Source organism: Camarhynchus parvulus, chromosome 14 (assembly GCF_901933205.1).
Source record: "Camarhynchus parvulus chromosome 14, STF_HiC, whole genome shotgun sequence".
In the NCBI taxonomy this organism is placed as follows: Eukaryota; Metazoa; Chordata; class Aves; order Passeriformes; family Thraupidae; genus Camarhynchus; species Camarhynchus parvulus.
In genome coordinates this window covers 4802500-4823750 of record NC_044584.1, presented here as the reverse complement: position 1 = coordinate 4823750, position 21251 = coordinate 4802500, and the positions used below count along the sequence as shown (strand labels likewise).

General features: G+C 53.1%; 1 protein-coding gene across 1 annotated transcript in view; it reads right to left on the bottom strand.

The window, feature by feature from the left end:
- The window catches only part of PKD1 (polycystin 1, transient receptor potential channel interacting), an 80080-nt gene extending 62639 nt beyond the window's left edge, over positions 1 to 17441 (bottom strand). The window contains 1 exon segment of the mRNA XM_030957948.1: positions 17152 to 17441. Coding sequence (XP_030813808.1) covers positions 17152 to 17390 — 239 coding nt within the window. The 5' untranslated portion in view covers positions 17391 to 17441.
- Between the last annotated feature and the right edge of the window lie 3810 nt (positions 17442 to 21251).

Below are 21251 nucleotides of genomic sequence, written 5' to 3'. Positions count from 1 at the left end.
TCTCTGTGCAGAAGTCCCTCCTGAAGGTTGAGATAACAGCGTTTCCAGGAATCCAAGGGAGAAAGGGCTTCCAAGTTTAGTTGTAAACATCTCCCTAGCACAAAGGCTCCATAACTCAAAGTCAGGCCCACAAATCCCTACTGGAACAGAAACACTCGAGGAATTCCTTAAGCAGCAGCTCTGGTTGATGTTCAGTGCTGTAAATCAGAGGGCAGGGCAGAGCCCAGAGCCGGGGACAGATGGAACACAAGGACCTGGTCTGAAGATGCCAAAGGACAGGCTTCCCCTAATCCCTGATTCGAGCTCCCCCAGCCTTTTTCAAACGTGGTTGTTTGGGTTGGAGGGCTCTGCTCTCAATCTTTTTGCAGCATGTTCAGTATAGAACCTTAAATATCTTCCTTCTGAAAACAAAACCCAATTAGAACCCAATATAGAGCTGCTGGTTCCCGTACAAAAGCCATTCGCATGTTTCTGGCATTAATAATGTGTGTGGTTGGGCTGCTTCCTTTCAGCATTAGGAAGTCTTCTGTGATGCAGTCAGAATATTTCTGCTTCAGAAACGCTGATGCTCAGAGGCCCAGAGTAGGTACAGAGGAAAAGGAGCAGCTTGGTGGGCCCCAGCTGCCCCTCCAGCAGCCCTTCAGAACAGCTTTGGGAGACAGAAAACCACCTGACCCCTGCCAAAGCTCACAGAATCCTGGAATGGCTTGGGTGGGAAAGGAACTCAAAGCCCATCCAGTTCCACCCCCTGCCATGGGCAAGGACACCTTCTACTAACCCAGGGTGCTCCAAGCCCCATCCAGCCTGGCCCTGGACACTTCCAGGCCTCCACACCTTCACAGGGAGCAATTCTTCCCAATATTCCATCTCAAGTCAGACCACGTGCAGGTGATGCACATTTCTGGTTGTCTCGTGACCCCAGTGCACAGGAGCCTGCTCATGTCCTCCTCTGGACCCAGCCTGACCAACAGACCCACCCAGGATCCACCCACTCCCACGTGCTGTACACTAAAATATCCAACAGCCCCCTAAAACTGCAAGGATTGAAGTGACTCCTCAGCAGTGACACAGCTGGAATGGCACGAGCCTGACACCGCAGCCAGGAAGGGTCTGGATCTCAGCAGGACTTGTACATCCAGTTCTACCCATTCCTTTGAAAACCTGAACTCCAGATAGGAGAGAGCCAGAACTACAATGTGATCTGCCTGAGAAGAGTTATTGTCCACGGTTCTGCCAAGTGTCAGGGGCTGAGAATTCCACTCTGCAACATATCTGGAGGTGTGGGGTGGAGACACAAGGACAGATCCCTGGAAGAATGCTCCAACCAAGGCATCAGCCTATCCAGGACAGATGCAGCTGACTTGGAGATAAGCTGCTTGCACTGCTCCCCTCAACTCAACCCTTCCCCTTGGCCTGCACTGATCCCCACCTGTCCAGAGCAACAAGAACAATTTCCCTCTGACCTCTGGCTCGGTCAGGCCCTCCTGGGCTTGTCTGTGCTGGCTGTAAAGGAGCTCCTGTGCAGCTCCTGTGCAGCTCCTGTGCAGCTCCTGTGCAGCCCTTCAGCACCAGCAGAGCCTCCTGTGCCCCACAGGGCTCGTGCACAGCTCAGGGGACACGTGGGGCTCCAGAAAGAGCCACCAGGGGCTGAGAACACGGGTGTGCTCCTCCCTAGGGACAATGAGAACCTCCACGGTGCCCTGGGGAAGGACAGGGCAGGCTCTGAGCATCCACCCTCCCCAGCCCAGAGCCAGGGCTCATCCCTGAGCTGGCACACAGGTTATCCACAGCTGTGGGTAAGCCACACCTGTTCCAGGACAAGGACAGAGCATCTCCAGAGCTTCTTTTTCAGCCCAGACTCAGGAGAAACAGGAGAAGAGCACAGCAGCCATTCCACAGCCTACAGGGAGGAGCCCCAGTCTGCTTCTGGTGGAACCAGAGGGGCACAGAGCTGGTGCCAGGGGCTGGACACACATCCCACTCCCACAGGGAGCTGGCTGCCTTCTCTGGTCAGCCTGGGGCAAGAGAGCCTCTCCCTCAAATAAAAAACACAATGCAGACGGAGCTGGAGTGTCCCAGGCCAGGCTGGACGGGGCCTGCAGCAACCTGGTCTAGAGGAAGGTGTCCCTGAATGAGATGGTCTTTAAGGTCCAGCCCAAAGCACTCCATGATTCTGTGATTTTTCTCTGAGGAATCAGAGGAAGGATCATTCCATTCACTTCAGACCGCAGGTCCTGTCAGGGATCTCTTAAAGAGAGGATCACCACAGTGCCTGTTCCCTTCTCTCACAGCACCAATGCCTCTAATCCTTCTATAAGAACATTGTTATGTGGAATGAACTGTCTAGAGGAAAAAAAAAGAAAGGTCTTGCAACTCTGCTAATCTCTGTAATGATTTAATACCTGCAAATACTACTGGGAGGGATCCCTTTCCTGATCCCATTAAACACTGCTGTACAAAACACCTCACACACTCCAGCATCCCACTGTGGGCCTTGTTTTCAAACAAAGCCAATTTCTCTGGAGACCAGGTGAGAGTTTCTGATCCCACAGCCCCACCAGCTTTAAAAGATGTTCTAAACATCTGCCCGGGGTATTCCAATCAGTCCTGGCACAGCTCCTGCAAATAGTAGCAAAGCTAAACAGGGTAGGGCTGTGACTGCCGAGATCTCTCACTGCCAGCACAAATACACAGCCTGGCCATCCACCCTTCTACAGCAGGAAAGGCACAGACAGCTGATGATTCCCAATCAGCATTCTCCCTTCTACTGCAGCCACCCCTTTTCTTTCATTATTCCACCTCTCTGGCAAGCAGCTCCTCCCTGCAGTTTTTGTGACACTTTTCCCCCGATTTCTTCATCACATTGACAAGGACAGGGCACATCCCACAGTCCCATTTGGTTTGTCCATCAGCCACGGGCTGGTAAGACATCCCAGGCTGGGGTTCAGCCAGCCAGGTTGGCCATTCCCTTGTACCTGGGACCAGAACAAGGTTGGAACTCTCCATTCCTCTGCAGAACTCAGAATAAGGCTGAGGTGGCTTCATGGGCCTTGTTTGTGCTGGTTCTTCTCTTTTTCTTTGCACAGCCAAGAGACATTTCCTTCCCAGGTCAATATTTGTGAATATATATAAATATATTCAATATTAAATATATAAAATATATTAAATTGTTGCCTACTCCCCCCACATGCTGGGACTGACACTGGTACCGATTCTTCCTCTCAGAAATCTTAATTAGTTTAAATCTTCCTCAGCTCAGGGCTTTTCCAAAGCTCCCCAGCACAAGCCCTGGGTTGATTCGCCTGAACTCCAGGTGTAAGTCCAACACCCAAAGTCTCCACACATCACACAGTGAAAAACTCACCAAGAAAGGGCAAACGAACCATGAGAGACCCACCAGGGCACATGTCCCTGGAGCTCACAGGGACATCTTAAAAACGAGAAAGTCACACTCCTTACAGTCCATGGATGCTTTTCCTACAGTAAAACAGATTGATTTTGTTGTTGTTGTTGTTTTGATTCATGCTGGTTAAAACAGAAGCCCAAGGCTGATGCTCCACTTCAGGGTCAGGTACCTGTCTTGGACTGTGCCAGTTTAATGATTAAATACAAAATTACTCTTCCCTATTGCGCAGAAAGCCACGAGGGTGATTGTGTAAGAGGGTGCTCGTGGCGCACACAAACCACCAGCAAAATTGCTTTGTTTAAAAGGGAAAGAAGAGCAAGGAAACACCAAGGCAAGGCCAAGACAAATGCAATGGCCCAGACAGAGTGCCCCGAGGAGCCAGGGCACGCAGAGTGCTCTGTGCCCTGCTCCCAGGCCTGCAGGGGCTCCCAAAGCAGGCTGGCATCAGCAGGACACCAAAGTGCAGCCTGATCCCTCCTCAGCTCCACACACACTCTGCAAGCTCTGGGTAAACACCCTCAGTAAACTCTGGACACCACAGCAACATCGAGAGGATGACACTCATAAATCAGCAGCAGGAGAATCTGCCCTGCTCTCTCAGCCACGGCACCGCTCCCGGGATTTGCAGCAGACACCGAGTTAAGCTGCATCTTTGGTCTGATGCTAAACCACCTTCTTGCCAAGGCTAAAAATTGCTGCATGGCGTAATCACAAACAGAGCAGAAGAGCGAAATAATAAATTTCATTCCCATGTAATAACAACAAGTTAGGTTTCCATAGCACCCCTCTTCCTCTCAGATCCAAGAGGACACTGCTGCCTGGCCTCCCTGCAGCAGGCTCTGTGCACAGGGGTTGTGTAACCCACACAGGCACTGCTCTGAGCGCTGGGACCCAGCATCACGGCTCAGCTCAGCGTGGAGAGCAGCAGCACCAGTGCCTGAGGAAAAGGCAAGGCACAGGGCAGGAACTGAACCCTCCATAACGCTGCTGGTCCATGGTCTGCTCTGCCCTGCCCTGCAGGGACACCTTCCACTACACCAGGCTGCTCAGAGCTCCATACCACCTGGCCTTGGGCCCTTCCAGGGGTGGGAAGAGGGAAGGGAAGGCACCAGAAGCAAGATAACCATCTTTTGTCCATGCTCAGCCTGGGCTGTAACTGCAGAAAGGGTTTGTACTCCTGACTGGTGTTCCCATGTAAGACAAAAAGGCAAATCATAGAATCACCATGGTTAGACCACCACCTCAGAGGCCTGAGCATGGATTTCACATCTTTTTATCACATTCAGAATCATCAGACATTAAAACATTTTTGTGAAGCAACCTGAAGCCCCAGCTCCTACATTCAGCCGAATTTGAGCAAATAAGAATTTGCATCTGTTTCTTGTGTGTTGGGCTGCTTTTTTTTTAATTTCCTGCTGCATGAAACAGGAGGAGCAATAAAATCCAACCCTTGGAAACAAATGACAACTGTTTAATGGAGTAAAAAGAAATCCCAACACCATCCTGGGCCGTTTATGCCACAGCTACTCCACGCACAGCTGCGTACACAGGTAGAAGAACAGGCTCCAAGTCCAGACTTCCTCACTTTTATGGGTTTAAATTGGATCCCACTCAGTGTTTAGGGCCATTGTTGAACTGCTAACACATTCTGCAGCATGACTAACACCAACTGGGTTATTTTTCACTCACATGTGACAAATTCCTGTACCTGGTCCCATGGTACGTGGCTCTACATCACTCATCTTTACCCCAAAAAGAATCAGAAAATACACTCAGCCTTTGTCCTAAAAGAAGTGGTGGGTTCCCTTGTCTCCCGGAATCATGACATGAAATTATAATCTCTACTTTTTCCTTCCCTCCTCTTTTGCTGGAATCTGTTATTGCTCTGTATCTCCTCAGTGAGATACAGATGCTTCCAGGTGTCTCCTGCATGGGAGTTCAGGCCCAAAACCCAAAAGGCACCAGCACTGGGCCTTCTTTTGTTTCTTTTTAATCTCAAGATTTATGAGAGGTGGTTGACTTATGTTTGAGCTGGCAGAACTGGACTTTTGTAAGTAATTGCATCCTTGCTATTTTATTAAGATAAGTTTTCTCACTTTTGTCTGAGTTGTTGGGGATTGATTACTGTGAGAAAAATAGAGATCCTTCCTGGGTGTCAGGCAAGTGAAAGTGCAGACACTTCCTTCTCCAGGGCCTGGCCCAGGCACCCAAAGGGAAAGGTGCAGAAATATCAAATACCCCAGCACTGCTCAGCTCTACCAGATCCTCCAAGCGTTCTCCTCTCAGAGGGGAGCTCCACCCCCAGCACAAGGCAAGAAATCCTGCACACACCAGGGCTACTGTGAGCTGTTAAGTGTGGTTTTGCTCCACATACCCCCATTTCCTTTCCAGCAGCAGCACCAGAAAAAACACTGAGGAGAGAGCTTGTAGCTGAGGAATTCAGTGGATGATTAACTCCATCCTACCTATTAACCACTGCCTCCGTTCCCTCCCGGGAGCCCCAGACCTGGGCAGCAGAGCTGTGCCAGCACCTGATCCCCCTGACTGCTGTGCAGGGTCTCAGGTGATGTGCTGGCTCTGGCTCTCAGCTACAACCCATTAAGTGCACTAATGATTAATCCAGAACCCCAGCACGGGTCCAGGATGGACCCCGGCTCCCCACGGGACTGGGGATGCAGCTCCAGCCCCCTGAAGATGCTCCAGGATCAGCAGGGTCCACGAGCAGCCCCAGCCCATCCCCTCACACCACAGCAGCCCCACGTGCCAGCCCACGTGTTTGTCACACTCTGTGCCCCTCAGAACAGGCAGGGCTGGGACACAAAGAGCCTGTGTGACCTCAGGCACCTCCCCTGCCCTGGGCATGGAGCTCCTGCAGCCTCACCCTGCTGGAAAACAGGATGGGGAGGCTCAGGTTGGACATCAGCAAGAGTTTCTTCATGAAAGGGCTGTCAGGCAGTGGAAGGGGCTGCCCAGGGAGGTGGTGGAGTCACCATGTGCAGAGGTGTCCAAGGAATGGCTGAGGACATGATTGGGGAAATGCTTGGACCCAGTGATCTTAGAGGGTTTTTCCAGCCTTAATAATTCTGTTATTCCATGATTCCACTGTCACACAGCCTGTGAGCCAGGCAGAATTAGGACTCCAAGAAGTGCACAAGTGGGTTTGCAGCCAGGAGGAGACTGGAGCCACCCCTGCCATCCCAAACTCCCCTGGCAATACTGAAATGCAGCCACACTGCTCTCAGGAGCTGCTCCCTGCACAGGACACAGCTCTGACCTCCCAGCCGGGGCTGGATGTCTCTGTTCGGGAACTGATGGGTCTGCCCTGAACAAAAAATACAACTGGGGCAGAAAATGAAACTTTGCTTCTTTTTCAGATGCTTTAAAAGCAAAATTAATGGTTCTCCAGCCGTGGGAGCACAGTGGGACCCTGCTGGCTCCAGGACCTGCCACTGGGGACGTTCCCCCAGCACAAGGCTGCGTTTGGTTCTGAGGATGAGGAAGAAGAGGCTGAAGGCCAAGCAGGGGTGGGAAGGCAGGACCAAGGGTCCCAATGAACCTGTTGAAGTGAGCCCACATCTCCATTTTGCTGCCCTGACGCTCACCTTGCTCAGGCTGAAGATTCACCTTCCCGGGAGCTGCTGGGGGACGTTTCACTGGAGGATGAGCAGAGCACCAGGCAAGCAGGAACGACAAACCCAGGGCAGCCAAGCACTGAAGCACACCACAGGCACCCAACTCTCACAAACAACCAGGACAATACTCAGGGAAGCCTCAGAGCATGGCTCAGTCAGGCAGAGGGATGCAGAGGAATCCTGAGAGCCCAGCCCACAGCAGCAGCAGGGTCAGGCTGCAAACAAAAGCAGGAATCCTGCTTTCCCCTGTTCCAGCCCTTAGACAACACTGCCCCCAGTAGCTCGGCTCCCTCCCAAGCCAAGGTATGCACTGCACTGCCCTGAGCACCCAGGGCACACACAGGAGCTCCTGCTGGCCCTGCTCACAGCCCCCATGGCTGCACAGCAAGCAGGAGAGGGAACAGCAGCTCCAGGAGCTGCCCCTGCTCTGGGGAACAGGGGAACTGCGTTCAGTGTGCACAGGGAGCTAAAGGTGCTGATCTGAGCACCCACCTGTGAGAGGAGATCCATCCTCTAAAGGGGGATCGGCCACAGGTTGGACTCAATGAGCTCAGAGGTGTTTTCCAACCTAAATGATCCCGGGATTCTGTGAAAAGATCCTCTGATGACTCTGAATGTCCCTCCCAAGCAGCCAGAGTGGAGCTAGCTCAGGAGAAGCTGTGGGTCCTGCAGGAGGGGGTGTTGGGAGAGGAATTCCCAAACTCTCCCGTGTTGGGAGAGAAATTCCCAAACTCTCCCGGCTCCCTCAGAAGTGATGGGATCAAGCCACAGACTTGGATGTGTTCTGGCTAATCCACAGGAACACAGAGCACAACAGTGGGCTCTGCTGGCTTGCTTCGGAGATCTGATGGCCAGCTGTATTTAACCCTTTAATTGCTGCGAAGATTAACTGATGCCAGAGGGAAATATTCCCACTGGCTGCACAGCACGGGGCACTACACACAAAGCAAAGCAAACCCAAGTTAATGCCACTTACATCTGTGTCTATATCACATGCAATCTGGGCATGTAACCAGAAATTCAACTACCCAAGGCCAGTGGCACTGCTACCTTGACAGTTCACTGTGCTGCAAGCACTGGAGAGGCACAGAGCTTTCCAAGCAATGGTTCAGAGCCTTCCAAGGAATGGTTAATTACTGGGTGCAGGGAGTGCCAGGAGGGAGCACAGGGAGGGCTTTGAGCTCAGGGTCTGGCTGCTGGGCTGCTGAAGTTATTGTGTTGTACAAAACACAGATCCAGGAGCCAGTGATGCTCCTGGCACTCCCTGCAGAAAGCAGGGTGTGTCCTCCCTCCCAATTAAACCTTGGCAACTGTCTTGTGTCAGCCCAGCAGAACCTCGAGTGCCACCCAGACAACTCCAGCTTTGTCTCCAGGGCGCTGCTTGATCTGTGCTGTGCCCTGCACAGCTTTCCTGCACACAGGAGAAGCAGCTTTCCTTTTAATTGTCCTTAAATAAAGCCCTTCCTCGCTGCTGCAGGAACACAATCCAGCACAGATACCAGCTACAGCGAATTTTCTTAACACAACTCAGAGACTAACACAGCCTAACCCTTGGCCTCTTCCAGCTTTTGTTTTCCCACCTCAGTTTTGTCTACAGTAATTTTTTTAAGACTTCTGATCCAACCTTTGCACCGATCCATGCAATCAGGGGTCGCAGAGCTCAGCCTATAAAGCCACTGACTTCATGTTTTCCCTCTGTAGGAGTAAAATAATGTTCCCACACTCTGATAGGAACCTTTGCTCTGCACAGATTTAATTCATTACTTATGAATCTCTGGCCAACGCCACTCTTCCCATGGCAGTGGCTCTCTATTTGCAGTTGTCTCCAGAGTCTGGCAGGACAGGGAATCTTCTTTTTGCTGTGTAGTGAAGGAGCTCAGAAGGGATCCTGACTAATGGCTCCACCAACCCCTGCTTATGTTAGCAGTCCTCTTCCAGAAAATCACGCAGGTAGCAGCAGAGGCTGTCCTCCACAACTGCTCCACAGAGCACTGGCTGGGAGCCAAGATATTTTCCAATGGAAACTCTTCTCCCAGGGAATCACTCTGCATCATATTTCAGATGAGCGCTGTGTTTGGCTTTAGGGAATGGGAGAAGATTTTTTTTTAGCTGTGAGGGCAGTTCTGGGACACAAATCACTGTGGAGTCACTGTGCATCCTGCTGGACTCACTGGTGAGGCTGGGATGGCAGCAGCTCTGCCAACCTCCAAGGCAAGTGCCCATGCTCCAAGCTGATGCTTTTGCAGGATTGCCTGGATCAGGTCTCAGGCAAGAGCTGCCCTTTTGCTGTGCCTGCACCAACCCATGAGACCCCAGAGCTGGTACAGCAATAGGAAACATGGAAGGTGCCAGTTGATTGCTCTTTCCGTATCCAAACTCCTCCTTTGCAAGCTCACTCTTTCCACAAAGCCTTCCAAACCTTTCTTTCATCTGGGGAGGGGTGAAACCCAACTCTGCTGAGGGCCAGCAGCACCACACTGCCTGCACAGGCTGTGCCAGAGCTCGGAGCCTTTCACCAGGTCCCCCGTGCCCCTGGGACCTGTCTGGGGGTGACAATGCTCTCACCACCTTAAAAACCCTGTCCCTCTCCTCTTTTGGTGATAAACCCAGCTTAAGCAGAGGTGTCTGAGGGAGTACAAAGCACAGCAGAGAGGAGGGACTGTGGCTGCAATGCTCTCCTTAGAGGCTCTACTCTGCATCCCACTGTGGTTTCCAGCTGCTCCCCCAGCTCTCCAAGCCCCAGGAGAGGAAATGCGGCACACACACAGTGCTGGGAGCACATGGCATGGAACAGGGCTGGGATTCCTGCTCCTGTCACCCCACAGAGGGGCTGGCACTGCCTGCACAGCATGCCTGGATGGTTCCCTCTGCTCCCAAACAGCCACACAGCCCCTGCTCACGGGAGGGACAGCACTGGGAGGGAAAACCTGGAACATCCCCAAAGTGACAGCAGGACTGTAGGTGCCAGCCCTGGGCCATGAGCATCCCATGAGCATCCCCTGCAAGGGAAGGCTTGTTTGGCACCTCTCCTGACAGCCCCACCTCAGAGCCACAACGTCCCACAGGGCCCCCATGCCCCTGTGCCAGGATGGGCATCCTGCTCTTGGAAATGTGGCACTTGGGAGCAGCGGCAGCAGAGGCAGGAATGAACAGCTGGATTTTCCAAGCCACACGTGGAAAGGCTGCATTCAAGCCCTAACACACACCCAGCCAGCTGCGAGGCGAGCGGGTGAGCGCAGAGGTACAAAAATACAAAAATAGGCACTTCTGGAGTGCTTCTTCAGGCAGCATTTTTGTGCTACAAAAATATACACACACACAAAAAAAAAAAAAACCACCAAACAAAAAAGATCACGGGATTTTTTTTCCCCAGCTCTCAAAGGGATCCACGTGCTCCCAGCACGGTTTTAGGGATGAAGGGATCACCCCCAGCTCAGCACCCTGGGGCTGTCAGCGCAGGAATGTCCCAGGACAGCACACAGACGCTTTCACCAACCTGCCCCAAACCCAAACCCGCGGCTCCAGCCCGGCCTCACTGCACCCCCTGGCCGAGGCGTGGTTTGAGAGAGAAACGCTCAGCCTCGGCCAACACAATCCGGCTGGGCTCTGCTTTCCCAGGCTTAGCTGTTCCTCGGGTTCCTCCCTCCGGAGGACTCAGCCCACACCCTGGGTCCTCTCTTCGGAGCGCCACTCCCACGGCTCCGGCGGGCAGCCGCTTAACCCGTGCCGGGGGGAGCAGAACCCATTCCGGGAGCCCGGTTAACCCATTCCAGCAGGAGCAGAACCCATTTCCAGCAGGAGCAGAACCCATTCCAGCAGCCCAGTTAACCCATTCCCAGAATCCCAGTTAACCCATTCCCAGCAGCCCAGTAAACCCATTCCCAGCAGGAGCAGAGCCCCCCCGAGCCCCGGGACACGGCTCCACAGCATCCCTGCCAATCCCCCAGGCCAGGGGCAGGACAGAGAGGAGCCACTGCCCGTCCCTGCTCTGCCTCTGGATGCCGGTGCTGTCCCTGCCAGAGGAGCCCGGAGCAGCCACAGGGATCCTGTGGGAGCCAGGGCTGAGGGGCTGCCAGGGATGTTGCAATGGAGCTGGGAGAGGCCATTGCTGGGGATCTGCAAGTACCACAGAACCAGGGGATCACCCAACGCTCTGGGCTGGGAGGGACCTTAAAGCCATCCAGTGCCACCCCTGCCATGGCAGGGACACCTTCCACTGCCCCAGGTTGCTCCAAGCCCTGTCCAACCTGGCCTGGGACATTTCCAGCTTCTCCAGGCAACCTCATAAGGAACAATTTCCTCCCAGTATTCAATCCAACCCTTCCCTCTGGCAGTGTGAAACCATTCCCCCTTGTCCTGGGGGGAAATGAGGATCCCCTCAGCTCCCACACCTGCACTGCCAGAGGGCACCCACAGCCTGCAGGAGCAGCAGGGCCACGCTCCAGCACCCAGAAATGCTGGAGGTGGGAGATGTGCTACACAGAGTGAATGAACATCCAGTCCTGTCACCAAGCCAGCCTATCACACTGCCTCAGCACGGGCTGCTAATTGAATTCAACATGACAGCAGGTTAAACACAGTCACACAGGACCATATGCCACGTCTGAAACTTCACTGCCGAGCTCAGCTCAGCGAGGCTCCTCCAAGGCCTGATGCCAGGAAGCAGAGGAGATTTACCTGTTCCTAACCTGAGGGCAACTATTTTGCTGTTAATGCAGCAGAAACAGCTGGCTGAGGAATTGTTTTAATTATGTGTTTTGCTTATCTGCACAATATCAAAAAGGATGTGATCTTTCAAGGGCAAGGGAAGAGCTGGAAAGCTGAGGAAGTTCAGCCTGCAGGGGAGAAGGCTGCATGGAGACCTCACAGCACCTTCCAGTATCTCAAAGGGCCACAGAGAGGCCAGAGAGGGACTGCTCATCAGGACCTGTAGTGACAGGACAGGTGGGAATGGGTTCACACTCAAGAGGAAAACCTGAAGTTTGATATATAGAAAAAATTCCTCCCTATGAAGGAGGTGAGGCCCTGGCAGAGGGTGCCCAGAGCAGCTGTGGCTGCCCCTGGATCCCTGGAAATGTCCAAGGCCAGGCTGGATGGGGCTTGGAGCAGCCTGGTCTAATGGAAGGCGTCCCTGCCAACAGTAGAGGAGTGAAATGAGATGCTCTTTAAGGTCCTTTCCCACCCCAACTAATCCAGGATTCTGTGATTCCATGACAAAATCTCTTTACTGATCACGGTTCCTATAAATACACCACAAATGCTACAGCTTGCATGTTTTTGATGCTCTTCCTGATGACAGCTAGCCTTTAAATAAACATGAATGGCAGCAATCACATGAGTTTTGCTTTTTGTGCCCTTTGCAAAGCAAAAAACTAACATTATGTTTCAATTGACATTTTTAGTTTTGGCAAACAGAGATGCCAACTTCGCTTCAGTGTCTACGTAAAGAGCAGTGATTCGATATGAAAAACAGGCTCATTCTTTACTGCAAAGGAAGGCTGAGAAATGAGGGCTGGAGAGGTCTGGTGGGACACCACCACCCTCCTTTGGGACAGGCTAGTGACCTTCAGCACAGCCCATCCGTGCAGCTGAAGGGGAGCATGGCCGGCAGCTCCGCAACCACCGCGGCTTTCCAGCCTTGGAGCCACGTTTCAGCAAGGGCTGGAGAGAAGGGAGGGATGGTGGGGAGGGAGAAGAGGCTGGTTTGATGTGGGGGGAGAAAAGGGTGGGCTGGTGAGCAGCAGCAGCCATTCCTCTGAACAGCAACAGCACCGTGAGCACGGCCCGGGAGCGGAGCTGCCAACTTTCCACTGGGGAAGAGACGGGAAATTTTCCCTTGGAGCCCGACAGCGACTGCCTAAAATACTGCTGCTGGCTGTGGAGGGACTAACTCACAAGTGCTGTGTCCCCCAGAACCCAGCCTATTGCCCACACTGCTCCATGCACTCTCCTCACATTAAGAGGAAGATCCAGGCAGCTCCCAGCCCACTCCGCCCCGGCACTGGAATGCACAGCTTTGCTCCCGAGCTGTCCTTCTTCCCCTGCTCACTTTGTTACTCGCTTACTACAGCTCAGATAAATGTCTGGGGACATGTGGAGTAAATAAAACACAAAATCAAGCTGAACTGCAACAATCAATCAAAGGACAACAAAGCTTGGAGGAACGGAGAAAGGATGACGCCGAGCCGCGTTATGGAAACCACAGCGTGGAAAACATGGCATGACAATGGATAAAACAAGGAATCCCATTAAAATGGGATAAAAGGCAGAGGAGCATTAACAAACCATATGAGTTCTACCTTCTGAGTGAGTGGTTTTCTTTCAAATCCACTCTTTGTGAGAGCAGAATGAAAGCAGCTGAGTGAAACGCAAAGAGACCTGCCGGGGGCTTGCCAGCAGGAGAAGAGCAGGATCAGCCCTCACTTTCACTCCAACAAGGAAAAAGCAACACACAGAAAGAGACCACCAGGAAACTTAAAAATGTCAGGAAACACAGGGAAAAATCAGTGTAAACAGTGCACAAGAAAAAACACACCAGGTGTTAAGAGAAAACCCAGAGGGTTCCACCAGCAGCTCGTCCTGCCTCGTGGGGCTCCAAGAGGTTTAATTACAGTTCTTTAACACGTGGGGGTTTGTCACTACCAGGGTTTGTAGGTTTGGCTGCACCACACTACAGATCACAAAAGTGAGACATGTTGATGCTGCTTGGGATTATTCAATTGCAACTTCTGGCACAAAGCAGGAGCACCTTCAAATCCGCCTCTCCGCTGGATGCCTGTTCTTCCTGAGGTGGACATTTCTCTTAATACACTCTGAAACACCACTGAGAAAAGTTTTCATTTTTGAAAAGTTTCTCAGTCGTGGGAGCAGCACTGAGAATTCGCTGAAGCTTTGGGAAGGAGCACAATAAACAACCCAGCCCTCTCTAACAGCGGAGCCCGCTCTGCTCTGACACCACACCACAGAATCGCCTCCTTGTTCACACTCACACTATAGCTACGAGCTGCTTATGGGACTGGTCCCTTCCACAGGCTGAAAGAATCTCGCTGGCAAAATATTTATCTAGCACCTCATTTGGGCCTTTTTCCCCTCTCCAAAATCTCTTACAAAAGAGAAACGCAGCCTTGTTTTCGCTGGGATATGGCTCCCTACAAGAATGACATTCCAGGCTGTCTCAGTTTTTCTAGGAACAGCAATAGAGCTATTTGTGGCCTGGACACTACTGTACAGATACTCCACTGCCTGTGGGTTTACCTGAATTAGATTTTAATTTAAACTGGGAATTTTTTTCCCCTGAGAGCTTTTGAAGACACCCCAAGCCTCGAAAAGGCTTTTCCTGCATCATGTAATAATATCAAAATCTACCAATCACTGCTGACCCTTGAAATTTAAAATACCAGACTGCAGGTTCTTGAATCATAGGATCTGTTTATTTTAAGGTTTATTTAGGTGAAGTCACCGGCTGCGCAGTGCAACCCCAGGGCTCGGTGCCAAAAAACCCCACTGGGTTTTGGATGAAAGTTCTGATCCCCACTTCTGCAGGAGCCTGGCGACAGCAGAGCTCCTCTGATCCCAGCTTCTCCTTCTCAGCCATCCACAAACACTATTCCATCCTAATGAGGGGAAAATAAAAGAAGTTTCCACTCTCATCCTTTTACATCGAGATTCTAATTTCCACTTCAAACCTGCCACGACACCGAAGATGTGTCAGAAAGAATCAGTATTTGCAAGGGAAAGTCGGAAAGCCTTGATGAGATTTATTCCCACTCGAGGAACGAAATAAGCGATGAAAGCTCAAGAAACAGCTCAGGCTCAAATAAACGCGAACAAAATCCGGTAGCGCTGAGAGCAAAGCACTTGAAAAGAGATGGATCAGAGCATTCCTGGGATGCAGGAGCTCAGAAGTGCAAATGCTGCCACTCGAAGCCTCGCTCCCCCAGTCCAGATTCGCGCGTTGCGCACTGCGGATTATTTGGAAAAACAGCCTTTGCTCCTGGTTCCAGCCAGACTTTGCGTTACACTTCAAGAACCTGACTCTGGCCATGGGAAGGGGCCAATATTCCCACTCGCTCTGCCTGGAGACTGCTTCCAGCGAGGTATGCGGTGTCTGCGAGCAGCAGAGCCCATTTCCTTAGTGATTCTTTGGATGGGACATTTCCCCGTGCTCCTGGTAACAGCGCGGCCGCGGTTGGCATTTATTTCCTCAAAGCTGCTCCGTCTGAAACGTCGGATACAAGAGGAATTCATTTCCTAGGCCTCACTGCTACAGCCAGAAATTCGGAATCGCAGTTGCTGAGCGCTGCTGTGAGCAAATGGCCGGGAATGCTGGCGTTGGGAATTTTCAGAACTCGGCCTTCCTAAAGGCTGCTTTCATTTCAGAATAATTAATTTTTTTAAAAAGGGGTTGTCGAGATATTAAAAAATAATTTTTCCTCTAATGAGAGAATATATAAATGTTATTTATCTGTCCGTGTTCAATAAAGGGAATGTGAAATTATTAGGGAAAACCACTTGCACAACCTCACAGAGCCATGAGCAGAGTCCCTTCCATCCTCACAGAAATCAATCTGTAAACTCTTCATGGTTATAAGGAGAGTGGATGCACCTGCATTCTCTGCCATCACCAGGAGGCCAAACAGGGCAGTAAACCTGAAAGAAACCCACTTCAGCACATCTCAGCCCAGCCCTCAGAACAGAACCAGCACACATTTCCAGCTGGGACACACAGTGATGAGCTGCCTGACAGGGACGACTCCACAGCCTGAATTCCAAACACGAGCTCTGTGCCCTACACAAACCCTTCTGCAATCAGAACACGGTGCCACAAACACCATCCATCGCTCTGGAGCATTTCCCCTTCCCATGGTTTTGTTCACCTGCAAGAGTTTTATGTCCCACTTCCATCTGTCACTGCACAATACCCAAAACATTCTGGGAGCTTTTACAACTCAGCGCCTCTGAACAACAATAACATAGTCTCAAACACTTACTACCAACATTAATAACCACCGAAAGACATTGTAATAGCCCCAAATCCTTAAAAAGCCAAATGAAGGACTGATCATCACAGCCTTCAGGAGGCTGCTCCACAGTGACCAGGGAGCCCCATCTCAAACCAACAACAGATAACAGAAATCCAGAACCTCCTTAATAAAAACCAGTCTTTTCCAGTTAGGGACTTTCTGCAACAAACAATGGCTGGTTTGTTTGCAGAAGTCTAAATATATCTAGCAAGAAAAGAGCTGGAAAACACCTTGGCTGCTGGATTTAGAGATGCACAGATTTTCCTGAAGTTAGTCCAGACACAGCCTGAGAAAACTACAATGTATGTTTACTGTGGTACTCCACAACTTCTGCAGTATCTCTGTATTGACACTAAAAGTGGAAACTTAGTTAAGAATATCCAAATAGAAAAGCAGACCCTTAATGCGGTGAAATACCACCAGAAATTAGTTCATGTGAGATCTGTCCACCGCGCCAGGCCCCACGTCATCTTTCTTATATGAATCACTCGATGCTTTTGTCTCGTCAAGAACTGAAAAGCTGCTCGCTACGGAAAACCAAACTTTTCCCTGCGTCTGTTTTTTGCGTCACGCAGCGAGCTGATTTCAGTGACAGAGCACATGGGCCAAGGCAGTGCCCCTGATGAACACGCCTGATTGACCTACCCACAATAACCAGACACAAACACATCTGTCATCCCATCCACGGAGAAATGTTTGTTACGTGTTAGCTGCGTCTTTCGGGTTTGCTTTAAAGTGCCTTTAACCCCCCAATTAATTCAAACACTCATTCCCGCACACCCTCCTCCCGTTATTCCCCAAGAACCTCCCGAACACGAAACCCCCCTGAAACTAAACTGCTGAACACGGAACTCCCCGAACCAAACTCCCAAACACGGAACGTCCCGAGCCAAACTCCCGAACACAGAACCCCCCGAACCAAACTCCCGAACACAGAACCCAACCGAAGCAAACTCCCCGCACGGAACCTCCCGAACCAAACGGCGGCTCGGAGCCCCCCGCTCCATGCACGGCGGAACACCGCGGTTGCCCGTGTCCCGCTGCGGGCCGCTCCCCGGCGCCTCGGCCCCCGGCCGTGCCCGGTACTCACAGCGCGGTGGCGGCGGGGGGCACGGCGGCCCCCGGGCTCTCCACGCCGCGGGCCGAGCAGTTGAGGGCGCAGGCGGGCGCGGCGCAGGCACAGCCCGGAGCGCAGGGCCGGCAGGCGGGGGGCCGGGGTCGCGGCGAGCCCCCGCACAGCAGCGAGCAGAGCAGGCACCAGCCCGGCAGCGGCAGCCGCGGGGCGCCATGTTTGCGCGGTGCTCCGGTGGCTCCATTTCCCAAAGGCATCTCTCCCTACGGGCATGGCATGGCCCCGGCGCGCCGCCGCCGCCCCGGCCGCCCGCCCCGCCGCGCTCCGCCGCCGCCTCAGCGCCCGCCCGCCATGGCCCGGCCCGCTGGGGCCCCGCTCGCCGCGCTGACAGCCCCGGCCCGGCCCGGCGCCGCTCGGCTCTGCTGCTGCTCCGCCCGGCCGCGGCCGCCCCCCTGCTCCGCCTCCCGGCCGGCGGAAACACGGCGCCGCTCCAGCCCGGGCCGCCCCCGCTCCGGCCCGGACCGCGGGCACCGGGCACCGCGGGCACGGCGGGCACCGGGACAGCGAGCAGGGCCGGCAGCAGGAGGGTCCCCTGGGAAGGGGGTGTCCGGGGAGGGCAGGCGGGATCTGGGGGGACAGGGGTGTCCCGGGAGCAGCGGCGTCCCATGGAGAAAGCGTGTCCTGGGAACTCGGGGATCCCGTGGGAAAGGGGTGTTCTGGAACAGGGGGATCCCGTGGGGAAGGTGTCCCGGGGGCAGGGGGATGGCGCGGGACAAAGGTGTCCCGGGAGAACGGAGATCCCGGGGAACACGAGCATCCCCGGGGCAGGAGAATCCCGGGAAACAAGGGTTATCGCCGTGGGGGCAGCTCAGACAGCGGGCAGGGCAGAGAATGCGGCAGGGAATTGTCTCTCGATGCCTGGGCACGCAGGGCGGTGTGCCCACCTGAGCCCTCCCCGAGGCTGGTGCTGGGGGATGCAGTAAGGGCTGCAGGGTGTGTGTCACACCCCCAGCACAGCAGGTAACTCGGGTACCTCGGAGGGAGAGGAAGAACGAGGCAGGTACTTTCCAGTGCATTTTTTTTTTAGCATCAAACACAGCAAATCTGTCAGGTTTCAATGTCACTTTCACCCTGCAATGGCCCCGGGCGCTGGCTGTGGCTCAGACCTGGTGAGATCAATCCATCATCCCACAGTATCTCCTCGGGAAGCTGAATTGTTTCTGATTTTAAAATATAGCTAAAATAAAATCTCCATACAACCAAAGGAAGCACCGTTACAGAGGGCATCTCCCCAAAACCAGCCCCACTTGGAAAGGGTGGAACAGCTGTGACAGCAGATTATTGCACCCTGATTTGTTGGTGTTTCACATGTGCTGTGTTTACTCAGGACAGAGAAGGGTTAGCCAGGGTTTGAATCACGTAGGATTTTTGAAGGCATTTGTGATTTTGGGTATGTGGGGTTCTCTAGGGAACAAGGGACTGACCCTTCAGCACTGCGTGTGCACCCACTGCAGGCTGTGAATCCCAGAATCATTCAAGCTGGAAAAGACCCCACCTCTGGCTCTGCCCAGTGGGATTGACCCAGAATGGTCCTGATCCAACAGGACCCATCAGCACCTGTGTGGTTTTAGCTGTGGGATTGTCCTGCTGAGGCTCTGGCTTCCTGTATGCAAACTCTGAACAAACCTGAAATGCAAAGCCTGACAGCATCCAACCCCCTCCTTGGCATGGTGCTTAATGTATGTGAGAATTTACTTTCCAAAAACATTGTGTGCCTTGAATGTTGGGCTTGAAAGACACATCATCCTTTGCATGATGTATTGTGCCCAAAATAGCTCCATGGTTACTATTTCCTCATGTGACTACGATATATTTATTTCCGCTCCCTCAATTGTAAATTGCTTTTTGTAGGGTTCTTTTCCCTTTCTTTTGTACTGATGCCCATATTCTTTCAGATAACGGCAAGGAGAAAATATCCTGTGTGTGGATTGTAATCAGTGGATTAGCTGGCTAATGGAATCCAGCTGATGGAATGAAGTTAAGGGCTCTCCCCCAAAAACCAAGCTGTAATGAGGGCAGTGAGCAAGGAAATACTTGAGTGAGTGTGCAAGGAGAGAGCAAACCTTGACACAGCGGTGAGAAAATCATTTGTTCACATCAAATCGCAATTTTTCATCTTGGAGGCAAGTCTTGCCGCTGAGCTGGGATGGGTTTTAAAACAGCAGCTGGGGAAAATGATGGAAGTGGAAAATGCACTCTGGGGTTGGGAGGCTGCTGCTCACTGCGAGGCTGGGAAGGGCTCGTTGTGGGGAAGGGATTCTGCTGGATCCTCCCACTGGCGGGAACAGGAGAGTTTCTCAACACTGTTTACTTGAAGCAGAATTCAAACCCCGGTGAGGAGGCTGTTCATTCTCCCTGTCCTGCATGCAGGCACCCAGCACATCCCAGACACACCATGCTCAGCAGAACGTGACAGAGCTGCGGCTGACCAGGAATGTCCCTGCTGCCTCCAGATGCCCCAGCCAGATGCCAAAACCACTGCAGATGGTTTTGGACAGCCCTGGAACCCTGCAGCACCCTTTCTCCAGCACTCATTTCTGCCCAGGAAACATGGGGGGAAACTCCTACAGCACCAGGTGCAGGTCCATGAGCTGCCAGTGCAGGCACCTTCTTGTGCAGGTGTGTTGGTGGCCCATGGAGAGAAAACTCTGTGCAGCTGGAAATTGGATTGGAGGCAGGACAGGGAGCCTTCTGCCCCCAGCAGCACTCATCCACTGTACCTCGTGTGGGTTTGCAAAAGGCAGGGACAATGCCCCTCTTGACCTCTCAGGTCCCTTGCCACGAGCTGTGGGCCCGTGCAGAGCAGCTGTATTTATGTATGGCCGCAGTAACAGCTCCATTTGCTGTATTTCCCTGCTCAGCAATAACTCTCACCTGGTGGAAGCAGCACAGCTGGTGCTCAGCGAGGGTCTGGGGGAAAGAGCTCCAGTGGGAGGGGGACACAGGGATCCAGAGGGGCTGGGGATTCCTGTTCCTCAGGGGGGAGGTGGCTGCATCCCTCCCTGCAGGCTGTTGCACAAAACGTGGCTGCATTCTGCGCCCCCCTTTCTTGTGTGATCATAGAATCATGGAATTATTCAGGCTGGAAAACTGCTTGTTGAGGGTAATACATGGGGGTGCCAATACCCGTGAGAGCTGCAGGATACACCAACTTCTTTATGTTTGAGCCTGTTTTGTAACAAAAACCCACAAATCATTGTTAGAGTATATGTCAGCCAAGTCAGCTGAATGGCCCTAACATTTTATTTATAAACAATTTTCTTAAATACATTTTCGTGTATTTTCTCTTCCGTCCTACCAGTTCCTTAAGAAGCATAATCACCCTGATCAGTAGGAGTTGGAAAAGACCACGGAGTCCAACCATTCCCCCAGCCCTGCCGAGCCCACCGCTAACCCAGGTGCCACATCATGGATTTGTCACATCCCCGGGGATGGGGCAGTGACACTCCCTGAGGAGTGACCCCCACAGGGACCATCTCCATCACCCACTCCTGGCTCCTTCATATTCCTTCCTCCCCTTTTCCCATCCCGCTGCTCCAGTGTTCCCCCGCTGGCAGCAGCAGCCCCGGGAGCTCGCATCGCCCCGGTCCCGGTCCCGGTCCCGGTCCCGGTCCCGGTCCCGGTCCCGGTCCCGGTCCCGGTCCCGGTCCCGGTCCCGGTCCCGGTCCCGGTCCCGGTCCCGGTCCCGGCGGGCTCAGCCCGCTCGCGGTGCCGCTTCGCGGGCCCCGGGCGCCCTCTAGCACCGCCTCCGGGATAGAGACCGGGAACGGGCCCGGAACGAGCCCGGGGATCACGGAAACACAGGATCCCGCGGGTCCGAAAAACCCTCTAAGACCGGCCAGGCCAGCTGCTCCCCCAGCAGAGCCAATGCCAGCTCTAACCCGTGTCCCCAAGCGCCACCTCTAACCCCTGTCCCCAAGTGCCACCTCTAACCCCTGTCCCCAAGCGCCACATCCACACGGATTTTAAAGGACAAGCGGAACGGCTTCCCGCTGACAGACAGCGGGGATAGATCAGGAATTAGGAACTGATTGCTCTTCAGAGCTCTGAGTGCCTGG